Source organism: Trichosurus vulpecula, chromosome 8 (genome assembly GCF_011100635.1).
Source record: "Trichosurus vulpecula isolate mTriVul1 chromosome 8, mTriVul1.pri, whole genome shotgun sequence".
NCBI classification, from domain to species: Eukaryota; Metazoa; Chordata; class Mammalia; order Diprotodontia; family Phalangeridae; genus Trichosurus; species Trichosurus vulpecula.
This window is the reverse complement of record NC_050580.1, coordinates 54,715,048-54,740,339: the sequence shown is the minus strand read 5'-3', so window position 1 is coordinate 54,740,339 and position 25,292 is coordinate 54,715,048. Positions and strand designations below refer to the sequence as shown.

General features: G+C 38.9%; 1 protein-coding gene across 2 annotated transcripts in view; it reads left to right on the top strand.

The window, feature by feature from the left end:
* The window catches only part of MICU1 (mitochondrial calcium uptake 1), a 271,707-nt gene that overhangs the window by 196,284 nt on the left and 50,131 nt on the right, over window positions 1-25,292 (top strand). For both annotated transcript variants that reach the window (XM_036734251.1, XM_036734250.1), the window contains one exon: window positions 15,525-15,662. In XM_036734251.1, the coding sequence (XP_036590146.1) occupies window positions 15,525-15,662 (138 nt within the window). The remainder of the gene's footprint in view (window positions 1-15,524; window positions 15,663-25,292) is intronic.

Genomic DNA, 25,292 nt, shown 5'->3' with positions numbered 1-25,292 from the left:
TTGGGCTTCTTAAATCTCGGAGATTCTTTTGTTGGTTTGATTTTTTTTTTCTCTAAAATTACTGTGACTTAGAATTGAAGGAGAAGGTCAATGAAAAAAAGAACCTGACCCTTGAGCACCTGATTAAGATCTCTTCCTTGATGCAGAGGTTTGCCTTACACAGCCTTTCCATATAGAGCTTATGCACATTAACTTTTCAGGCTGATTGGAATATTAAACAGCACTCAATTTTGCTGGAGCTTCAGCTTGTCCATATTTACACAACTCTCGCCTTGTGGGAAAATAAAAGTACTTCAAATGCCAGATAAGAGATAGTCTGGTACTATTGATTACTGTTCAGCTATCTTGAGACCTTTGCTGTAGAGGGGGTTTTAGTCCTTTTTTGCTTCTTGCTCTTTGGCACTAAATCCCCAATAGCTTGGGAATTTCTCTCCCAAGCTCTCCCAGTTGCTTTCCATTTCAGATGAAGGGTGTAGAAACAGTAGCACTTAATCTCCTAGCATTAGGGGATGTGGTATGGGTTGGATGAGTATGAAATGTTCTTTTCAGTCCAGAAATGATTTTGATTGAATTTGACTGAAGGAAACAGTCCTAGTGACTATTTTCTTTTTGTATCTAAAATGTGAAGCATCTCAAAGGTGCCAGACTCTGAAGGTGATCACAAGAATTAAAGGCAGTCTAGTTGCCATGAAGAACTTGTTTAAGCAAATCTAGCTTATAAATCAATGTGATAGGGCTACTTTATTATTATTATTATTAATTAAACCTTGCCAGGTGTTGGGAAATGTATTTCCACATAGGCTTATACTTAAATGTAGTATGACATTTTATTTGGATCCTGAAGCATGAAGCATCAAGGTTCTTAGAAAAAAATTCTCAGACTCCCCCAGTTAACTCGACTTCCTGGTATACCCAGAGGACATGAAAGGAGGCTGCTTTGTTCAAGTAACCAGCGAATTCCCTGGTCTATATTAAGTAACATATCAGTGAACTAAGTCAGAAACCTATGTTCTAGTCAGGCTCTGTTGGTCACTAGTTGAATAATCTTGGTTAAGTTTTTTTACCCCTCAAAGTCTCACTTTCATCATCCATAAAATAAGGATAATAATATTTGTACCACCTACCACATAATGAAATCATGAGTATTATTTTGTTATATTTTACAAACTTTGAAGTAGAGTGGTATTATTGGTGGTAGTTATTAAATCTTGTATTTCGTAGTGCTTTATCTGTAGGAAAATAATGTTTTATGTCTGTTATGTTATTAGAGGCAGCTGATGGCACAGTGGGTAGAGCACTGGGCCCAGAGTCAGGAATACCTGAGTTCAAATTCAGCTTCAGGTACTTACTAACCGTGTGACCCTGGGCAAGTCACTTAGCCTCTGCTGCAGTTTCCTCATGTGTAAAAGTGGGGACAATAATAGCACCCACCTTGCAGGGATGTTGTGAGGATCAAATGAAATAATATTTGTAAAAATAAAGAAGTGCTTAGCGCAGTGCCTGGCATATAGTGAGCACATATAAATAAATTCTTGTTCCCTTTCCTTCTCCCTTATGTCATGTCCACACCTAACTTTCTGTGACATACAAGTAAGTGGATATTGAGATCCTCATTTTATACATAAGGAAGCTAAGGCTTAGAGAGGCAAAGCAACCTGGGGATAATAGAGTGAGATCAGGAGCTCCAGTCTCCACTGTTCCCTTTTCAGTATGTCCAAATCCTTTACTTATGTGTAATGATTATTCTTATAAAATTTCCTTTCCAAAAGGAGAAAATCTCAACATTTAATTCTCAAACCTGAAGTTAAAGTAACTTCAATTGTATATTCTTAAAAGTTCACTAAAGTCCTCCAATGCCTCATCATGGAGAGGAGGCTTTCCTGGATTCTCAGAGACTGTCAGATAGTAGGCTCTTGCTGGCCCCACCACACCAGGAGGGCTTAAAAAACACACACCCAGCAAAGGGCTGCATGTCTGTCATCTGAGGGCCAAGTTAACTTGAAGTTTTTGACCACAGCAACTCTGTAAGACCATTCACCATGATGCGTCACAGATCCTGGAAGAATTGTGTGTGTGTGTGTGTGTGTCTGTGTCTGTGTGTGTGTGTATCTGTCTGTGTATCTCTGTGTCTGTCTATATGTCTCTGTGTCTCTGTGTGTCTGTGTGTGTGTCTGTGTTAATCCTTTCCTCTCTTCTCAGGTCATTCTGCAGAAAACACATGTAGATGAATGATGTAGAAATCTGTTATGTTTGACTATGTATTTTTCTTGCAAGAGTTTTCTTTTTTTCTTTTAAATTTTGTTTTTTGTAGGAGAGAAAAAAACATTTGTTAATTGAAATATAAAATGAAAATTTAAAAAAGAAAATGCACGTAGAGTATTGTGAATTAATGCTCTATAGCTATATTTGTTCTGACTGAGTTATGTCTCTGTGTGACTTAGTATGCAGAGTATCATAACATAGGACATTTCTACCAGTTCTGAGTAATTTAAACTTAAAATCCATCTGTTGTGTTGAATCATTGACATTTGTGTGGCCCTCCAAGTTTTGCTGCTCTGGGTGGCACGGCTTGTCTGTGAGCACACTGCTAACACATCGTAACATGGGATTCAAGCCAGGCCCCCTTCTTGCCTCTTCAAAGCTTGCCACCTTGTCCATCCTGTTATGGGCACTCACATTCCTTTTAGAGTCTTTTTTTTTCCAGACTCTTAATATTTTGAATGTAGATTTAAATTCAGGTGGCAGTATTGTTTAAATTACAGAGTGCAGTTGTGAAAAGGTCATGACTACCTTAAGAACCCCTTAAACCAGACTCTTCTTACAGATGAGGAAACTGAGTCCCAGAGACTTGCATAGTGTGCCTAAGCATGATGGGTAGTTACTGAACTTGACTGTTCCAGAAGAGCAGAGGAATCACTGGAGGCTTTTTTGGCCCCTTGCAAGGGGTTCTTAGGAAGATAAAATGAAACCATGACTCCTGTCCTAAGAGTGAAAACTCTGAATTCCAAATATAGCTCTGCCATTGATTCTGCATTTACACTTTTCCCTTCGTGTAAAAAGTGGATTTCTCTCATCTTTTCTACACAGTTCAGTGCTTGAACTGGCACAAGATTGTTTGCCAATTATTCTTTCGGTGTTAAGTCTTGACACTTCAACTAGTCCTTTGCAAAGACTGTCTTTTCTCCTTTTTCTTTTTCGTCTCCCACAATGCCAGCTTCATAGTAGAGGCTCAATAAATACTTGTTCACTTATGTAGTACTCAGCCAGAAACTGTTGCTTTTGTCTTATAATTGTAGTACATTTGTCATATGAAGTATCCACCAAGAACTTTTGAGTTCTTCCTATAAATTTGCCTTCTTCCAACCAGCTCTTTGTAAATGCAAGGGAGCTGGTTACCTTTCCTCTCCTGGCTATAGGAATAGTGCGAATGATAGTCAAGTCACTTAATTTGAACACCAGATAGTCTGATTTTATTTTGCACCGAGAGCTAGCTCCTCCCCTTTCCTCTGAAATGTTCCTGCTTCATGTAGTATCAGATCATCTTGTCTCTTCACATGGAACCCCATTTTAGAGGCCTCTGTCCCACAGTGTGGTTGCTCCGGCCCAGCAAGACCAGCTATATCACTGCCTAAGTTGAAAAATGTATCCATTGTGTGTGGATCAAGAAAAGATGATCCATGGGAGACTTGGCCTTAGAACTCCATGGTGTCTACTATCAGTTATAGAAATCTAGATTTATGTTTTAAGGGAATGTATTCTGCATTCACCAAATGCCTTTGCAGTAGAGAACCTTGGTGCCTTTTAACTCTTCCAGGATCTGTAATGATAGCAGCACTAGCAGAGCTGGGCTCTAGGAAGCCAGATACTCTCAGATAAAAAACCAACGTAGTGACACAGCGACACAGGCCCAGTGACACAGGATTGTTATGTATTATTTTACATTTTGCATGTGAGTACTGCAGAAGCACTGAACAAGAAAATTAGGCAACAAGGTGGCGTAGTGAAAGTGCCAGACTGGGAGTGAGAAATGCCTGAATTCAAATCCTGCCGCAGTTACTAGCTGTGTGATCCTGAGCAAGTCATTTTACCTACCATAGTATCAGTTTCTTCATCTGTAAAATGTGGATAATAATAGCACCTACTTCATGGGGTTGTTGTGACGGTCAAATAAGAGCATATGCAAGGACTTCGAAAACCTCAGAGTACTATTTAAATGGCTGGTGTGATTATTCTCTTCAGCGTTATGTGTGTTCCATGGGCATGTATCATGATAGCATTTATTCTGTTCATGGGAATTAGATCTTCAATGCCAGTGTCTCCTTAAAAATGACTATGTCCAAAAAGCAGAGATGAAGTTTACATTTCATGGCATGAATCTAGGAAGTCTTCAGTCTTAATTTGCTTGTCTTTTCCTTAATTAATTTCAACTAGTCAGATCTAAATAATTGGAAAAAGATCAGTTGCTCACGGGTAGGCCAAGATAATATAATAAAAATGACAATTCTACCTAAATTAATTTACTTATTCAGTGCCATACCAATCAAACTACCAAAAAATCATTTTATAGAGCTAGAAAAAATGTCAGAATTCATCTGGAAGAACAAAGGGTCCAGAATATCAAAGAAATGCTAGGGAAGGTGGCCTAGCCATACCAGATCTTACATTGTATTATAAAGTAGCAGTCATCAAAACCACTTGGTAATGGCTAAGAATTAGAGGGGTAGATCAGTGGAATAGGTTAGGTACACAAAACACAGTAGTCTGTGATTATAACAATCTGCTGTTTGATAAACCCAAACACTCCAGCTTCTAGGATAAGAACTCAGTATTTGAGAAAAACTGCTGGGAAAACTGGAAAATAGGATGGCAGAAATTGGGCATGGACCAGCATCTGATACTGTATACCAAAATAAAGTCCAAATGAGTACACGATTTAGATATAAAGGCTGATACTATAAACAAATTAGGGGAGCAGGAAATAGTTTATCTGTCAGATTTATGAAGGACGGAGGAATTTATGACCAAACAAGAAATAGAGAACATTATGAAATGCAAAATGGATAATTTTGATTACATTAATTTAAAAAGTTTTTCTACAAACAAAGCCAATGCAACCAAGATTAGGAGAGAAGCAGAAAACTGGGAAAGAATTTTTACAACTAGTGTCTCTGATAAAGGCCTCATTTCTAAAATATATAGAGAACTGAGTGAAATTTATGAGAATACAAGTCATTCCTCAATTGATAAATGGTCAAAGATTATTAACAGGCAGTTTTCAGAGGAAGAAATTAAAGCTATCTATAGTCATATGAAAAAATGCTCTATATCACTCTTGATTAGAGAAATGCAAATCAAAACAACTCTGAGGTACCACATTATACCTGTCGGATTGGCTAACATGACAAAACAGGAAAATGATAAATGTTGGAGAAGATGTGGGAAAATTGGAACACTAATTCATTGTTGGTGGAGTTGTGAACTGATCCAACCATTCTGGAGAGGAATTTGGAACTTTGCTCAGAGGGCTATAAAAATGTACATGCCCTGACCCAGCAATACCACTTCTAGGGCTGTACCCCAGAGAGATCACAAAAATGGGAAAAGGACCCACACGTACAAAAATATTTATAACATCTCTCAAAATCGAGGGGATGCCCATCAATTGGGGAATGACTGAATAAGTTGTGGTGTATGAATGTAATGGAATACTATTGTGCTATAAGAAATAATGAACAGGCGGACTTCAGAAAAACCTGGAAAGATTTATATGAATTGATGCTGAGTGAACTGATCAGAACCAGGAGAACATTGTATACAGTAACAGCCACAGTCTGCAGTAACTGATTTGGGTAGACTTAGCCCTTCTCAGCCCTAAAACAGTTCCAAAGAACTCATGATGGAAAATGCTATCCACATCTAGAGAAAGGACTATGGAGTCTGAATGCAGAGCGAAGCAGACTACTTTCTTTTTTTATTTTGTTTTGTTTTTTCTTTCCCATGGTCTCTCCTGTTCATTATAATTCTTCAATACAACATGACTAATGTGAAAATGTGTTTAATAGGAATGCATATGTAGAGCCTATATCGGATTGCAGGCCATCTGGGGGAAGAAGTGGGGAGGGAAGGGGAAAAATTTAAAATTCATGGAAGTAAATGTTGAAAACTAAAAATAAATAAACTAACTTGAAAAAATTAATTTCATTTCAGAAAAATGACCCTCCTGCCCTCATAAAAGTCTGTCCATTCTGTGGACAAGTGGTGGGCCTGGAGCTGGAGCTTTTAATAAGAAATATTTACTAAGGTGACATAGTAACAGTAGTAGGTACAAAACAAACATCCTCTCCACCCCCAAAATCTGTGACTCACTCTCCTTCCAGGACATACAGAGTGCAAGGGAAAGTAGGCCCAAACTCAGAGAGCACATGGAGCAGGGCAGGAGGCATAACCTATGGCTCCTTGTGGCTGGAAATCCTTCTCCCCTTCATGAGCTACTCATGAAATTCCTCATAGGCACAGTGTAATTTTCTGCTGGGATTTCTGTATAGGCTTGACACTATCTTCCTCAATGTATCTTGTTTGTCCTCAGTTCCCTTTACAGACACTGCCATAGATCACTGCTGTTCCTGTCACGCTGCCAGGACACCAATGGGAAGTGCAAAATCTTTTCTCTCTGTCACATGGCCCTCTTCTGATCAGACGAAGGGGGAAAGGGAGAGGAGGTAAAGGTACTCTAGTCCCAGCCCCTCACCCCACCCCACCATTCAGCAATTCCTTCTCAGGGGCTTGGCTTGGCCGAAGTCTTCCATCATTAAGCCACTAGCTGCCTCAGCACTCAATCCCAGTCCAGCTTTCTAGTTTTATACAAACCCCAGAGAATGTAACCAGTCTGCTCCACCAATCCGAACATGCTTATTGAGGAACTTCAGCCTATTTCGTCAAGCTTTTAAAGCTACTGTAAAGCAATCACTTTTTAACATCTAACCTAAAGCCTTTGATCAATAGATTAAATTACAGGAATGTGGTCACTGTGCATGTTACAGCTTCTTAGAGCCACAGTGAGAGTTGGGTGGCAAGTAGACACCAAAGGTGGATGAGCAGCCCTGAAAAGTTTCCACCAGACATCACACCAGAGATTCTAGTCGTCCTTGAACACTTATTCACAACCAGGTTGAAGGTAACTGATGGGCCTCAAACCTGTCAGTGAGTTAGAGGGATGTCCACCCCAAGCATGTAAAGACTTCTCACTGTGGAATGGGCAGATGAGAACAATTTGTTCCAGTGGCCATGAAGACAGCTGAAGCAGATGCTGTGGAGCTCTTGGAGCTTGGTCAGATATTGAAGATACCAGGATCATCCACTGCATCCTGAGCCATCGCCTTGACTTTTGTCTTGCTGCTGGACTTTGGTGACTCAGGAAGAGAGAGTGAGGCTGACAATTCTGTGCAATTCTGCCTCACTTAAATCCAATTCATGCAGGAGTCAGGAATCACCCTGTGATATTACGTGGTCCTCTTTGAAGATGAAGGGCAAACAACAAGATTCAACAGAAGTATTTTCACTTGCTTAAGATACCAGAGCCTAGTATCTCATTAGGTTTTTTGTTGTTTTTTTTATCATTTTTATTTAATATTTTAGTTTTCAACACTGATTTCCACAAGATTTTGAGTTACAAATTTTCTCCCCATTTCTACCCTCCCCCTATTCCAAGATGGCATATATTCTGATTGCCTTGTTCCCCAGTCAACCCTCCCTTCTGTCACCCCACTCCCCGCCACATCCCCTTTCCCCTTACTTTCTTGTAGGGCAGGATAGATTTCTATGCCCCATTCCCTGTACATCTTGTTTCCCATCTGCATGCAAAAGCAACTTTTTTTTTGAGCATCTGCTTTTAAAACTTTGAGTTCCAAATTCTCTCCCCTCTTCCCTTCCCACCCACCCTCCCTAGGAAGGCAAGCAATTCAACATAGGTCACATAACATTATGTAAAACACTTCCACGATACTCATGTTGTGAAAGGCTAACTATATTTCCTTCCATCCTATCCTGTCTCCCTTTATTCAGTTTTCTCCCTTGACCCTGTCCCTTTTCAAAGGTGTTTCCTTTGATTACCTCCTCCCCCTATCTGCCCTCCCTTCTATCATCCCCCCTTTTTTATCCACTTCCCCTTATTTTCATGTGGAGTAAGATAACCAATTGAGTGTGTACATTACTCCATCCTCAAGTAAAATCTGATGAGAGCAAGATCCACTCATTCCCCCTGACCTGCCCCCTCTTCCTTTCCAACAGAACTGCTTTTTCTTGCCACTTTTATGTGAGATAATTTACCCCATTCTATCTTTCCCCATCTCCCTCTCTCAATATATTCCTCTCTCACCCCTTAATTTTATTTTTTTAAGATATCATCCCTTCATATTCAATTCAACCTGTGCCCTCTGTCTATATATATATATATATCTATATATATATATGTATATATGTATATATGTGTGTGTATATGTGTCTATATATATATGTATGTATATATATATATATATATATATATATATATATATATATATATATATATATATATATATATATATATATATATATTCCCTTCAGCTACCCTAATACTGAGAAAGGTCTCATGAATTACACACATCATCATTCCATGTAGGAATATAAACAAAACAGTTCAACTTTTGTAAGTCCCTTATGAATTCTCTTTCTTGTTTACCTTTTTGTGCTTCTCTTGATTCTCGTATTTGAAAGCCTAATTTTCTGTTCAGCTCTGGTCTTTTTATTGAGAAAGCTTGAAAGTCCTCTATTTTATTGAAAGTCCGTATTTTGCCTTAGAGCATGGTACTCAGTTTTGGTGGGTAGGTGATTCTTGGTTTTAATCCTAGCTCTTTTGACCTCCAGAATATCATATTCCAAGCCCTTCAGTCCCTTAATGTAGAAGCTGCTAGATCTTTTGTTATCCTGATTATGTTTCCACAATATTCAAATTGTTTCTTTCTGGCTGCTTGCAGTATTTTCTCCTTGATCTGGGAGCTCTGGAATTTGGCGACAATATTCCTAGGAGTTTTCTTTTTGGGATCTTTTTCAAGAGGTGATTGGTGGATTCTTTCAATTTCTATTTTACCCTCTGGTTCTAGAATGTCAGGGCATTTTTCCTTGATAATTTCTTGAAAGATGATATCTAGGCTCTTTTTTTGATCATGGCTTTCAGGTAGTCCAATGATTTTAAAATTATTTCTCCTGGATCTATTTTCCAGGTCATTGGGTTTTCCAATGAGATATTTCACATTGTCTTCCATTTTTTCATTCCTTTGGTTCTGTTTTATAATATCTTGATTTCTCATAATGTCACTAGCTTCCACTTGCTCCAGTCTAATTTTTAAGGTAGTATTTTCTTCAGTGGTGTTTTGGACCTGCTTTTCCATTTGGCTAATTCTGCCTTTCAAGACATTCTTCTCCTCATTGGCTTTTTGGAGCTCTTTTGCCATTTGGGTTAGTCTATTCTTTAAGGTGTTATTTTCTTCAGTATTTTTGGGGTCTCCTTTAGGAAGTCATTGACTTGTTTTTCCTGGTTTTCTTGCATCACTCTCATTTCTCTTCCCAATTTTTCCTCTACTTCTCTTACTTGCTTTTCCAAATCGTTTTTGAGCTCTTCGTGGGTTCTGCAGCTCTAGAACTTGTTCAGAGCCATTTTTACAGGTGTTTGGAGGGATTTGGGGGAGAGCGTAAGCAAGTCCCTGCTTTCCAGCTGCCATCTTGGCTCCGCCCCCTTTTGTTTTGTTTTTTAAGGGGTATGGAGTGAATAGTGATTGCTTTTATTGATTCCTGTACCTTTACCCTCAATTTAGTGACTTCAGGAGTAAAGTTCCAAATTGTATTCTAAAATGGTTAGACCAATTCATGGCTCTAGCAACAATATGTTAGTGTTCCTATCCTCCAACAATTATCATTTTCATCTTTCCTAATCCTATAGGTATGCAATAGAATCTAAGAGTTCTTTTAATTGACTTCTTCATTATTAGCATTTTTATTATTATTATTAGGGTAGGTGGGTGGTACCGTGGATAGAGCGCTGGCCCTGGAGTCAGAAGAACTCATTTTCTTGAGTTCAAATCTGGCCTCAGATACTTCCTGCCTGTGTTATCCTAGCCAAGGCACTTAACCATATTTGCCTCAGTTTACTCATCTGCAAAATGAGCTGGAAAAGGAAATGGTAAACCAATCCAGTATCTTTGCCAAGAAATACCCAAATGGGATCACAAAAAGTCAGGCACAACTGAAATGACTAAGCTTCCTTATTATTAGCAATTTAGAACATGTTTTCATATGGTCATTGATATTTGACATTTTTTCTTTTGAAAACTATGAATATCCTTAAACCACTTATTTTTTGGTTTTGAAAAAGAAACAGCCCCAGTTATGTCAGTCAAGAAGCATTTATTAAGCTTTTGCCATATGCTAGGCACAATAGTAAAGTCATGGATTTTCTTACATTAGAGAGTCATATGGTCAGATATAACCAGGAGGGGATGCTACATGCAGAACTGAACTTTGTCATTTCTGAGCCCTTTAGGCTCCCTTTGCTTTAAAAGAGGGGGAAAAATATCAGAGGTAACTTCAAGATTTCAAAGAGCATTACTAAAATGGCTGACATGGGACTTTAGAACTGCTTCCAGGAAGCTCCGTTAGACACTGTTGTCATCTTTTAAACTGCAGTAGTGATAGTTTTATACCTCCAAGAAAACAGGGCTATAAAGATTTTTCGCTTACTTCATAAACCACTGAAAAGAGCAAAGCACAATTACTCCCTATGATAATGAAGAGCGAGATGTATTTTAGCCAGAAAATTACTTTGTGAGTCTGAGCTTGGAACTCTTTTTTTGCCCTATTGCGGAGTGCTCTATCTACAGCACTCGCACTACTGTCCCCACCACTGCTAGCCCGTCCTCTCACTCACCAAGTCGCAGCATGATGAGTCTTCGGGGCGCCACCGGCCTCCACGACCCTCGTGGAGGAAGAACCAGACAGAACACCTGAGGTAATCAGGGAGCTCTTTATTCCGTCGCGACTACATCCCGGAACGCCGCACTTCCCCGAAGCGAGTGCTCTTATAGCTTTACCCCTCCCTCTGTGAGCTCTATCGTCCAATCACAGGCTGAGTCCTACTTTATCTCCTAATATGGCAATTACAGCAAGCTAGCTCTAAGTGTTCCTGCCCCCAACATCTCCCGTTCCCGCCCCCAACATCTCCCGTTCCCGCCCCCAACATCTCCCGTTCCTGCCCCCAACACCCTATGTGAAAGAATTAAAATTTCTGTGAAGACCCTATATTTGATTAATACTGGTAGCAAAAGCTCATTCAAGTGTCATGACCTTGAGAGTGGGAACCAAGTTTTCCACTTGCTTTGACAGGGCCTGGAATAGTGCCATGTGCAAACAGGTACTTCAGAATGTTTGTGAATTCTGTAGGCCTCATGGAGCTCTTGGACAAGCATTTGCCAAATTCACCTGGGCCAAGTGACTTGAACTCATCAGGTTAGCTCTGTTCCAGAGCCCACTTATCTTGGTTTTCAATTCCCTTTTAATCCCTTTATAGTCTTAGGATTGTTGATAGCAAATACAGAAACACAATAGGAATGGAGTAGTTCTGCTTTCTTTCTGTCATTGTTTACCCTTATGCCTTATACTCAGACATCACTCCTGCTTTACTAAGAGAGGCAGCTTAGGTGGTACACTGGATAGAGCGCTGGTCCCCCAAAGTCATGAAGGCCTTAGTTCAGCTACTAATTGTGTGACTCTGGGCAAGTCACTTAACCTGTTTGCCTCAGTTTTCCTCATCTGTAAAATGGCAATAATAATTGCCCTCACCTCCCAGAGTTGTTGTGAGGATCAAGTGAGATATTAATAGTAAAGCACATGGCACAGTGTATGGTACATAGCAAGGACTATATAAATGCTAGCTATTATTATCATTATTATCATTAGGACCTCTTAAAATCTGAGCTCAATGGAGAGCTCCCCATTCCCTCACTGAAATTGTTTAAGGTTGTATTTTTAGTATAAGAGGTGCTAAACAAAAATCCTAGGGAATAAGCAAAGATATTAATTGAGACAATAGCTCAAGCAAAGGTGCAGGTTACAAAATAAATCCTCAAAAATCAATAGCATTTCTCTATAATAATAAGACAGAAGAAGCAATAATAGAAAGAAATAATACTGACTTACCAAAGTACATAGAAGGTTCACTTACAAAGTGCCCCTAAAAGAAATAAAGGAAAACTTTAAAAGTTGGAGAAATATTCACTGCTCAGGTGGAAGCTGTGCTAATATAATAAAAGTAACAATGCTATCAAAATACATTTACACCTTTAATGTTATACCAATGAAGTTACCAAAGAACTTTCTAGAACTCAATGAAATAATAAAATTCATTGGGAATAATGAAAGGTCTAGCATACCAAGGGAAATGATGAAAAGAAATAGCGGGGAATATCACTTCCAGACTTCAAACTATATTATAAAATGGCAGTTATCAAAACCATCTAGTATTGGATGGAAAAGATAGATCAATAGAATAGACTAGACAAGGGAGAATCAGAAACAATAAAATAAAACAACCCAGTGTTAGAAATACGCATGACACTGAAATTCAGGTGTCAAGGGCAATTTATTATTACTATTGAGGAATCCAAAGGAATTGGTAAACGTTCCTGGCCAGGAGCAGACTTCACCCTTCTTTAGGAAGAGGGAGTGGGGAATACAGGAATGAGACCAACTTTATTCTGTTAGACTGACATAGATTGATGCACCATCAGTTCAGTACCTCCCTCCAGAGAACAGATTGGTCCGCTCCCTTCTGAATTGCAGTCTTCTCTACACACCCCAACATGCAACTCCTCGGTATGTTCCCCCTTCCTCAACATATGTCCCAGTTTAAAAATGGCAGAAAACTCCTCCCTGTGGGTGTGTAAGGTAATAGCCAATTAAGCATGCATGTAGCCATTTGACCCAGTTTTCTCTTCAACCCTGACCATTCTCTGGCCGGTTTAGACCAGTTTTCCTAACATCCTGAATCTGTGGTTTCTGCAAAACCACAAACTTTATTCCCATTGGCTGGGGACCCTCATCCTGGTTAATTTTTACCCCCTTCTTTGTTCAAGCTGACAATTAATTATTCTGTGGAACTTAATTCTTCTGTGGAAACCTAACTTTCCCTTTTACCCATCTCTCACACCAGTGTTTGTTAAAGTGGGAAGCAAATTACCTAGGGGGGGAAAAAACTCCTTATTTGCAAAAACTGCTAGGAAAACTGGAAAGCATTGTGCCAGAAATTAGGCTTAAACTAACACCTTACATCATATTCCACAGTAAAACTGATACATAGCCTTAATATGAAAGACAATGACATTTTTTTAAATTAGAAAAGAAACATCATAATCCTCTCACTGCTCTGAATAGGAAATATATTCTTACCCAAATGAGATAGAGGCAATTACAAAAGATAAAATAGACAACTTTGATTACTTGAGACTGAAAAGCTTCTATACAGACAAAATTAATGCACCTAGAAAAGAAGGGAGGTGGTTGAATGGGGGGCCGGGGTGGGGGCAGAATCTGTATCAGATTTGTCTGATAAGGATTTGGTATCCAAGACATATAAACAATAAATATTTTTAAGACTAATAGTCATTCTCCCATGAATAAATGGTCAAAGGATATGAACAATCAGTAAACATTTATTAAACACCTATTGTGTGCCAGGCACTGTGCTAAGTACTGGAGTAAATAAACAGTTCTCAAAAGATTTGCAAAGTATTCACAACCACATGAAAGAATGCTCTAAATCACTAATAATAAGATAAGTACAAGTCAAAATAGCTCTGACGTTTCACCTCACATCCCACAAATTGGTAAAAATGACAGAAAGTGGCAATAGTCAATGTTGGAGGAGTTGTAGAATCAAAGATCAAGTAGGACTCAAGTGAAGAGATGTATGAGGATGCCTCCAACCCACCCTTTGTGGAGGTAGGAGGTTCACAGGTGTCACATGCTGCACTTTCAATGTACTGATCAGCTGTGCTGATTTTTTTTCCTCTAAAAAAATACCTTTTGTCATATGGGAAAAGACAAATGCTATTTGTCTCTGAGAAGGGAAGGGGAAAGGATATTTGGAATAACTATGGTGATGTAAGAAATAGAAAATATCAATAAAAACTTATTTAAAAAAAGAGGTCCTAAACAAATACTTAATTTGATCTAGACATAGGTGATGAAGTCCATACACATTCATCCTGCCAGCACAGAATTGTACCCTGTCGTGTATAGAATCTGAAAATGCCCAGTAGTCATTAGTTTCTCATGATGGACTAATGAGAAATTTTACTATCCCCACATCTTTAATAGGTTTCCCTGTTCCAATCAGCTTTTGTATACTTCTTTATCCATTTCATTATTTCTGTATTCATGAGTAGCATTAACATCATAGCTGGCACCTAAGCAATCTTTTTCTTATTCTCATTCTCTTCATTTTAGATGGAAATTTTATTCCATTTTTGCTGACCCTTTACATTGGTAAAGGGTATCTGCATTATTTAAATACATTTAGTGATTTTCACTTGCTTTGTGGTGAAGTAAGAAGCATAAAGAACAACACTGAGACAGGTCATTGTTCTTTTCTGCAGTTGTGGGGTGTGTGTGTGTGTGTGTGTGTGTGTGTGTGTGTGTGTGTGTTTGAGTCTCTATGCATGTCTTCACTTTTGGTTATAATGTTGAAGGAAACTTTAAAACACATTAATCTTCTTTGAAAGGAAGACACTCCAAGGGATTTGGGTAACCTTGATACGCGGTAATTATATTAATAAATATAGACTGGAGAGCCGATATAACTTTTTCTTAATAACTGGTCAGATTGCCAATTCTTGATTATCTGTGCTTGAGGGAACATTGATATGGATTATCCAAAACCAAACTTATTTATTGTTTCTTTCTTTAAGAACTAACACAATTATTATATCTTTCTTGAGACTCACAAATAACCCTGCAAGGGAGATAAAGAAGGTGTTACAGTATCTCCATTTTACAGAGAAGGAAAATTAGAAGTTTACTCCGTATCACATAGTGGCAGAGCCCAGGGATAGAGTTCAGGCCTTCTGATCCTTAGGGAAGGTAGAAGGAACATTGGCCTTGGAGGTAGCCAATTTCTTACTAGCCAGATGACTGGTTAAGTTACTCACCTCTCTGAGCCTCAGTCTCCGTATTTGTAAAATGAGGTTATAATTCCAGTGCTATGGGTCTCACTGGGTTGTTATAAGGACAGTACTTTATAAAAGGTAAAACATGACATACCATTTTTTCATTCTATGCTGGGTTCTCTATAATTCCCAAAAGCAGACCCTTCCATCATGCACATGTTTGTCCTGTGTTATCTGTCAGGAATGTTCTAGGATTTTTCTTACACACTAATTAAATTCTCCCATGTTGACACGTTGGCATGTGGTGAAATTTTCCCTTTCTTTCCCTTTTAGTTTGAGCGTCAGGACCCTGTCAATGGACGAATCACTGAGAGGCAGTTTGGCGGCATGTTGCTGGCCTATAGCGGGGTCCAGTCCAAGAAGCTAAAAGTCATGCAGAAGCAGCTCAAGAAACACTTCAAGAATGGGAAGGTGAGTAGTTCTGACTGAAACAGGATCCCAGTCTGCATCTGTACAGCCCAACAAGGTGTCTGGCACTCCCGTAAAACCTCCATCACTGCTGTTTACCCACCACCTCCAGTACCATTTTAGCCTGATCTATGCAGAATTCTTACTGTTTGTCCAACAGCTACATCATCCATCTTTCAAAAACTTCTTCACCCATCTTCCTTGGTTCTTTTCTTTCCCAGCTAACCCTGCTCGGTGTTTTTTGCTCTGCGTCTCCAGCCTATGGCATTTTGGGGAATGTAGTCTTTTTCTGTGCTGCTGATAATTATCCTTTGACATTTAATGGGTTTTTTTCTATTCAAAATAGAATAATCCAGATAGAAATAATCCACATAGAAAAATCCACCTTGAATTATAGAATTTAAAGCCAGAAACAACCCTAGAAAGCATCTAATCCAACTTCATTTTACTTATGAGTATGTTGAGAGGTCAAGTGATTTGTCAGTAGACACAGAAAGTAGCAGAGCAAGACTTTGAGCCCATGCCCTTTCAGATTGGATTCAAATCTAGTGGACTTTCAGCTGTTCCATACCCCTCACTGCCTCAGTCTAATAGCTTTGAACTAATCCTCCTGCTCAGTTTAACCATGGACAACTATTAACCTGCTCAGGTGCAGGCAGGCAGGTAACCAGCATTTATTAAGTGCTTATCATGTGCCAGGACCATGCTAACTACTGGGGACACAAATAAAAACAAAAAGAAAGACAGTCACTCCCGTCAAAGAGCTTACATTCTACTGAGGTAAGACATAAAAGGAGGCTAAAGTGGGATGAGAGAGCAACATCGAGGAATGAAGTATGGCCAGCCTGAGCCCTTCCCCAACACAGAGGCCCCTAAGGGAACCTTAGGGAAATGGGGGCCAGCATAGCTGAGGTGCTGGAGTTAGGAGAAGGGAAGTTGTCTGTGAATAGAGTGACAGTGTCCAAGACTGATAAGTATGACCTTAAAGAGACTAACCTTCTGGTGGAGGTTGGTGAGACAGATAGAATTCTGTTTTATTGCTTGAGAAAACAAACAGACATGGTTAAAAGACTCTGTCACAAAGCCAGGTAGTGGCAGAGCTGGGCATCTAAAGGCAGCCTGGTGTAGTACCGACAGCGAGCAAGACACGCCACAGAGTGTAAGTTTTAAATGGAGAATTTTATTAGCCGGCGGCTGTTCCGGGGCAATAAACAGCCCAAATCAGAACAGCCAAGAGTAGGGGTGAAGGAGTCATATTTATACAGAAAAATCAAGGTGCAGTGGTTAATTATCTCTTGAAACTTACATATGTTATTTTTAGCAGACTCAGCAAGCCTGTGTTATTTCACTTTTTATGACCATGATAGAAGAAGAGGAACTTCCTTAATGGAATAGATTGTAAATACAACAAATCAGATAGCTGACAAAGTGTCAACTGAAATTACAACCCAAGATCTCTGTGTCCAATTTGCCTTTAACATCCCACAACATGGTATATGCTCATAAAATATCAGGATAAGGAAAAGTCACATAATTCAAGATAATGTCTAGGGCTGAGGCTTTCATCCTTAATGGCCATAGACAGACAAAGGGATGCTCCATCTGGGTTTGTTGACACAAGATAGAGACATCTCTAAGCCCGCTCAGGGAACAAAGAGACTGTTAGAGTTAGGCTTTTCTTCTAGTTAATTAGTTCAGGCTCTGAGTCTTGAGCAGTCACGGGGCCCCAGGGACATTTGGTGAACGCCAAATGGCAGGGTCTTAGTCTATCCTTTCTTATGCAGACTGGGGGTTTTATCGGGCTGTGGGGCAGGGATCTACAGCAATAACAAGTACCACAGTGGAATAGTGAAAACAGTGCTGGTTCAGAAATCAAAAGACTCTGCTCTGTAACTTCAGGAGAACTGTTCGCCTTTCCTGGACCTGAGGCTAAGAAAGTGAAATCTCAAAGATTTCTCCTGATGCTAACATCTTACAATTTTGTAATTCCCAAACCAAGCCCCATGCTTCTTCCTTTGGACAGGATTGGCTTTGTGGGAAATAGACAGGAAGCTGACCTGAAATTAAGAATTGACCACATCACAGTAATACACCGTTGGTAGAGCTGTTATTTGGTCCACACATTCTAGAAAGTAATTTGGAAACATATTTTTTTAAAAAGAGTAATTAAAATGCCCATATCCTTTGACCCAGAGATCCTACTGCTAGACACATACCATAAGAAGGTCACCTGGGTGAAACAGTTTTTGGGGCGAATATATGAATGTACAATAGAGATAAATGTCTCTTTTATAATCTTAGTGAGGTACTTCTTATTGTAGCAACAAAATAGACATACCTTTATTGGAGGAATGACTAAACAAACTTGGTGGACGGTGGATATTATTATTATTCTGTTTAAAACTAAAAAAGAATACAAAGTACTCAGAGGAGCTTAGAAAGACTTTCAGCCAGTCAGTCAACAAGCATTCATTAAGCACTTACTGCCAAATCCTGTGCTAAATGTTGGGAGTACAAATACAAGCAAAAAGAAGGACCTTACCCTCAAGGAGCTTACATTCTAATGGAGGAAGACAAACACATAATAGAAAGCTAAGGGTGGGGTTTGGGGGAAGGAAGGTACCCAGCAGGAGTTATAGGGGGGTGGCAGTAGAGAAATCTGGAATGAAACCTGGTGAGTCCTGAAGAAGTAACTGACTTGGGTACTCTCCTTAAGTAGAGGCTCTGGGAAGAGCCCACCAGTGAAAAGGAGGGGCCTCAGGGGCAGAGAAAACTTCTGAGCTGTGAATTCCATGTCAAGCTGTGAATTCCATGGTGGAAGTGATCTTCCAGGATGAAGAGGTTTCTGGGGCATGGTGGAGATCCAGAGTGCAGCCCAGTGAGAAATGAATTGCTGCAATGTGAAAAACCAGAACTGTGTACACAATGACTACAACAGTGGAAAAATGGGGGAAAAAGCTCTTTAAAATGAAATTAAACTGTTACCATGACTGAGTTTGGCCCAGAGAAGAATGGAGAAAATACACCTCCCTCCTTTAATATCAGAGGAGAGAGACTATGGGTGTGGAATATTGTAAATATTGTCAGACATAATCAGGTAATAGTGCTACTTAGTTTTGGGGAACTGATTTTTTTCCTTTTTTAAAATCTTGATTATAAAGGAAGGCTCAGTAGAATGGCACATGAAAACAGTACTCATCAGAAATAAGATTTAAACATGATAATTGGTTACATGGGTGTAATCAAGAGTTCATTCTAAGAAGTTGGATGTCATATGCTCAGAACTGCCCCATCTGGTCTTTAGTATGTAGTATTTGCATATATATGAACTTTGCCTCTGATAGGTGAAAAATATCATCAGATCAACCAACCTGTTTCCTTCTTAGCTTCAATGCTGGGTGTCTGTGCTTTGAAACATATTTCTTATGCCAAGCTGTGAAGTGGCAGATGTTGGAATAGTCTTTGAGAAGTATCAGCTGCCCTAACAGTGTTGCCACATCTCTGCCTAGGCAGATGCCTTCTTGAATGGATGGTACTAAAGTGATTACTGCAGAAAACACAAAGAGAAGGTACAGGAGAATTCCTTCTTTCCCAGAAAATACCGCCACATGTGCCTAGTACATATCTGAAATCATTTGGAAATAGGGTTTTTTTAACTTCAAATGTTGGGTGTTTTTTAACCCTTGCTTGCTCATAGGGAACATTCCTTCCTTTTAGCCACATTTAACAGAGAATTAGTCTAGTTGTTTGACTTTGATTTAATTTTTAATGATGATGAGCTAATTTATCATCTTATTATGAAGTTACACTAAAAAACAGCAAATTAGATGTTGGCATCCTCTGTCTTGGAAGAAGGAAATACTTCAAGCTTGACTGAAACTAAGTTAAGGCCTGAATATTTGAAATAAGGCATAGAAAGATGTATTTTATCATCTGGGGAAGATAGTTCTAAATTTGTTCTTGGCCCAGAATTTTGAGATCGATTGTCCATACACTTTGATTAAGTAGTTTGTAAACTTAGCAGTTCAGTAAAAAGCCTTTCCTTCTAAGGTATTGTCCCTTTAGAAACCTTTCTCATTACATGAGAAAGCTACCACCTGCTTTCTAAGTATTTTTTGTATTTTCATTTTAGGGTATCTGATATGTTGATAAGAAAGCATAAATTTCTTTTTCACATTAATCTTTCTGTGGGGTGGCCTGTATCAAGCAGACAAATGCAGCATACTTGGCGAAAAGAAGGCACTCTAGGGAATGATAAGCATTTACTCAGAGCCCAATAGTTGTGCTGTGCTTTGGATGTTCCTTTTTAGCAGCTGATGGAAACTGAGTTCATTCATTCAGGAAACATTTAAGAGCCTTTTATGTGCCTGGCACTGTGCTGAGCTCTGGGGATATCAAAAGAGAGTCTCTGCCCTCAGGGAGTTTACAATCTAATCTATACAAAGCAAGCTATATGGAGGATAAATAGGAAATAATTTAAAAAGCAGTGAAATTAAGAGGGGTTAGGGAAGGCTTCCTGTAGTAGGTGGGGTTTGTGTTGGGACTTAAGGAAGCCATTGAGATCAGTAGTCAGTAGCAGAAGAGAGAGCGTTCCAGGCATGGAAGAGAGCCAGAGAAAATGCCTGGAGCTGAAAGATGTAGTATCTTGTCTTGTGGACCAACCAGGAGGCCAGCTTCAGTTGGAGGGGGAAGTAAGGTATAAGAAGACTGGAAAGGTAGGAGAGGGCTAGGTTATGAAGGGCTGTAAATGCCAGACAGAGCATTTTGTGTTTGCTCTTGGAGGTGATAGGGAGCCACAGGAGTTCATTGAGTAGGGGAGTGACATGATCAGACTTGTGCTTTACAAAAATCAAAATAGAGAATGGATTGGAGTGAAGAGAGACAATGAAGATGAATATGTAATCCAGTTAACAAATGTTTGTGAAAAGAAATACACATTTAGTTTGTATTTGGATAAATTTTTGTTCTCGTGGAGAGGGAGTTAAGTTGTGTCATGGATAGAGCACTTTGATAGAACTTAGTAGTCAGGAAGACCTCAGTTCAAATCCTGCCACAGATACTTATCTGTCTAACTCTGGAGAAGTCACTTAACCTCTCCAAGCCTCAATTTCTTCATCTGAAAAATGAGGAGAATAGCATCTGTTTCACAGAGTGGTTGTGAGGATCCAATGAGTTTGTATTTTGCAGAACTTCGCAAACCTTAAACTGTGGTATAAATGCTAGTAGCTATTACAGATTGTGGATGCTCTCTCCAGTGGTGTAAATGGCAGCCCATCCATACTGTCACTGAGTCCTAGCCTTGAAAGCGGTCTCAGAGACCATCTAGGCCAACCAATAGCTAAATTATAATCCCCCCACAAAGCTCTCGTGGTCATCACTTGTGTTTAAAGACCTCCCTAGGCAGCCTATTCCACTTTACAGTAGAAGTTCTTCCTTATGTTAAAACTAAATTCCTTTGTTACATCCCCTCAATGCTCTTAGTTCTGTCTTCTAGGGACCAAGCAAAGTAAGTGTGTCCCCTCTTCAGTATAACAGGCCTTCAGATACTTGAAGACAACTATAGCAGCCCTCCTAAGCCTTCTCATCCCAGGTGACTCCCAGCCATGTCTTTCCTTAAATCTTCCATGAGAGGTCCACCCAGTGTGGGGGGGGGGGCGGTGCGCAGGGGAGAGGGCAAGGGATAGAGGGACAGGGATCTTCCTTTAGAGCTCTTGATATGAGGTGGACACCAATGGAAAGTAGAAAGCAGGTTATCTACCAGTGGTCCTTTATTCTCACTGCATGACTACCCCACTTCCTTTTTTAGCCCTATGTCTCAGTAATAATATCTTTTATGATACTTCTACATAGTTCATTGGTAATATGTTACAACCTATTCACATCCATCATGCACCTTTCCTCTGGGTGATTCATAACCTAACTTCTTTGAAAACTGTGGTATATACTCCACTACTCACTTCTGTAACTCTGTGTACACTCGCTCTAATCTCACTGCTTTTCCCATTTTTTGGTTTTCTTTTGTAGCATTTCTACCTCTTGATAACAGCACATTGGAGTGGTAAAAAAAAAATCTTTGTACATGCTAAATTCCCAATGTGATAGTTTCACTGTCACTGACAGAGAAAAGAGTTTGCTATATAAGTCTTGATGTAGTTTCCATTTTTGCCTGCTTTTTGTCCTCCTTCCAGTTTCATCCTCTACTGTCCTTTGAATGGTCTGGCTTAATTGGGCCTCGTGCCCAGCTTTTTATAAATTTGTTTTTCCCTCTGCTTCCAACTCTCACTGGTATATGAGGTAGTATTGAACCTAATTGTCCACCATTCTCCTCCATAAGTTTGACCATCCAGTTTATATTCTAAACAAATGTCTTAGCTTCTGTTTCTCATCTTGGCAATGAGATGAAGTGTTTGCTGATTGAAGCAGATTCACAGATTTTTTGGTCTCATCTTCATATTGGTTAATATGCATTGGTTTAACTTCCTTAGTGAATGGGTTGACAGTCATCTCTGTGAATGTCTGTTATTTTATCCGTTTCCCTTTTTTTTTGCATCAACAGTTTGTTTAGATAGTTGTTGGTTTTGCCTCACATGTGCATATTGTCTCATGTTCATTTTTTCTTCTAATTCGGTACCAATTTTTATCTTTGCCCTAAGAAGTCAGTGTTTCACTTGAATACAATTGTTTTATAAATAATTTCTACATTGGTAAATAGTTGTTTTCTGTCTGCTAGAATAAAATCAGATTCATTTTTTGTGATGTTCTTTGATGTATTCCATTTCTAACATCTTCATATTCTTTTGCGGGGAGAAAAGCATTTATGCTATATAATTGTGAGTCTTCTTTGTCTAGGCTACAAGCTGTTAGCCTGTCTTATTTCTCACTCCCTGACTGTAATTTCGATCATATTTTTCACCATCCTCTGCTGTTGCTTTGAAGTCACTGAATGTTGAAGTGTGTGTTAATTTAATTTGGAAGGCTTTATTGAGTTCTTCACAAAATTTCTCTATCTTATCTTCTGCAACAAATATTGACACATAAACATCAATTACATTCATGGTAGTGACTTTTCAAATGCTTATCATGAATACCACAATACAAAATGATCAAGTATCCTATGAAATTTTTCTTTTTTGCACACATTAAAGCAAACTTTGCTAGCTTCTGAATTTGCCTTCCCAAGGAAAACCTGTAAATCCTCCTTCCATTTATCTATAACTTCCTTTGGTCTACTGCTTTTATTTATAGTGAAGATTAGTACAAGTTCATTCCTCCAGCAGTATGTCCATTCATTACTCCCTGGATGACGATCTAAATTTAGAGCATTAACAGCTAACTCAGTATTTATAGATAATCTTAAAAACTGTGATTCTTTGTATCATCTTCCCCTTTTCCAGCCCTCAACTTCTGTTCCTGCAGAAGTAGAAGGGAATGGAATAGGACTGAAGACCATTTTTTATTTTTCTTTATCAGTTGCCATGGCCAAAAAATTCATCACCAAACGACCAGCCTATTGGTAAGGAACCTCAGATATCTAGGCTGGCCCTCAGAAATTTGTTTCCAGGACTCTATTCAAAGCCTTTCCATCATCAGAGAACCATCCAAAACTTGTACTGTACTGTCATAGCCTTTGAGAGCCTGTCTTTACATCATCTCTACACCAGAATGAAGTATCAGAGGAGGACTTTTTTGGAGATATCTAATAGTCATGTAAATAGATGAACAATATAAATTTAAAACAAACAATTTCAGTGTGGACTGGATTTTGAAGGAAGAGCAGGATCTGGACAAGCAGAGGAAGAAAAAAGGAAATGGCATGAAGTAATAAGGCTCAGATGTTAAGGAAGCACAGTGTGTGTTCAGGGTACGGTGTGCCTATCAGTTTGGTAGACAGAAGGTTTCTTTATGGAAACAGTAGGAGATAAGGCTGAAAATATAAGTTGTGAAGCAATATAGCATAGGTTCTTAAATGTCAAGTTTGAGAATTTGGACTTTATCCAATAAAGGTCCTGGAGGAAAAAAATTTTGTTAATTACTTTTTTAATGTTTAGTTTACAGCATTCAGTTCCACAAGCTTTTGAGTTCCAAATTTTCTCCCCCCTCTTCCACTCCCACCTCCCCAATATGGTGTGCAGTCTGATATAGGCTTTACATATACATTCACATTAAACATGTTTTCACATTAGTCATTTTGCAAAGAAGAATTATAACCAATGGAATGAACCACAAAAAAGAAGAAACAAGAGAGAGAGAGCAAATAGTATGCTTTGATCTTCATTCAGACTCCCTAACTCTTTCTCTGGATGTGGATAGCATTTTCCATCATGAGCCTTTTGGAATTGTCATAGAACCCTGCGTTGCTGAGAAGAGCCAAGACTATCAAAGTTAGTCATTTCACAGTGTGGCTGTAACTGTGTATGATGTTCTCCTGGTTCTGCTCCCCTCACTCAGCATCAGTTCATATAAGTCTTCCCAGGTTTTTCTGAAATCTGCCTGCTCACCATTTCTTATGGAACAGTAGTATCCCATTACATTCATATACCACAACTTGTTCAGCCATTCACCAATTGGTAAGTATCCCCTCAATTTCCAGTTCTTTGCCACCACAAAAAGAGCTGCTATAAATATTTTTGTACATGTGGGTCCTTTTCCCATTTGTATGATCTCTTTGGGATACAGCCCTAAAAGTGGTATTGCTGGGTCAAAGGGTGTGCACATTTTTATACCCCTTTGGGCATAGTTCCAAATTGCTCTCCAAAATGGTTAGATCTGTTCACAATTCTACCAACAATGCATTAGTGTTCCAATTTTCCCACATCTCCAGCATGTAATTTTCCTGTTTTGTCATGTCAATGTCATTCTGATAGGTGTGATGTGGTACCTCTGAGTTGTTTTTATTTGCAACTCTCTAATCAGTAGAGATTTAGAGCATTTTTTCATATGACTAGATACCTTTAATTTCTCCATCTGAAAACTGGCTGTTCATATCCTTTGACCACTTATTAATTGGGGAATGACTTGTATTCTTATAAATTTGACTCACTTCTCTGTCTCCATACATGTGTGTGTATATATACATATATACACACACACACACACACACACACACACATTATATATATGTATACACACATTATATATATGTATATACACACATATATATATTTTAGAAATGAGGTCTTTATCAGAGACATTGGTTGTAAAAATTCTTTCCCAGTTTTCTGCTTCCCTCCTAATCTTGGTTGCATTGGCTTTGTTTGTACAAAAACTTTTCAATTTAATGTAATCGAAATTATCCACTTTGCATATCATAATGTTCTCTATCTCTTATTTGGTCATAAATTCTTCCGTTCTCCATAAATCTGCCAGGTAAACTATTCTTGCTCTCCCAGTTTGCTTTATAGTGTCAACTTTTATATCTAAATTGTGTATCTATTTTGACTTTATTTTGGTGTATGGTGTAAGATATTGGTCTATGCATAGTTTCTGCCATACCATTTTCTAGTTTTCCCAGCCATTTTTCTCAAATAGTGAGTTCTTATCCCAGAAGCAGGAGTCTTTGGGTTTATCAAATGGTAGATTGCTGTAGTAATTGACTACTGTGTCTTATGTACTTAATCTATTCCACTGATCCAC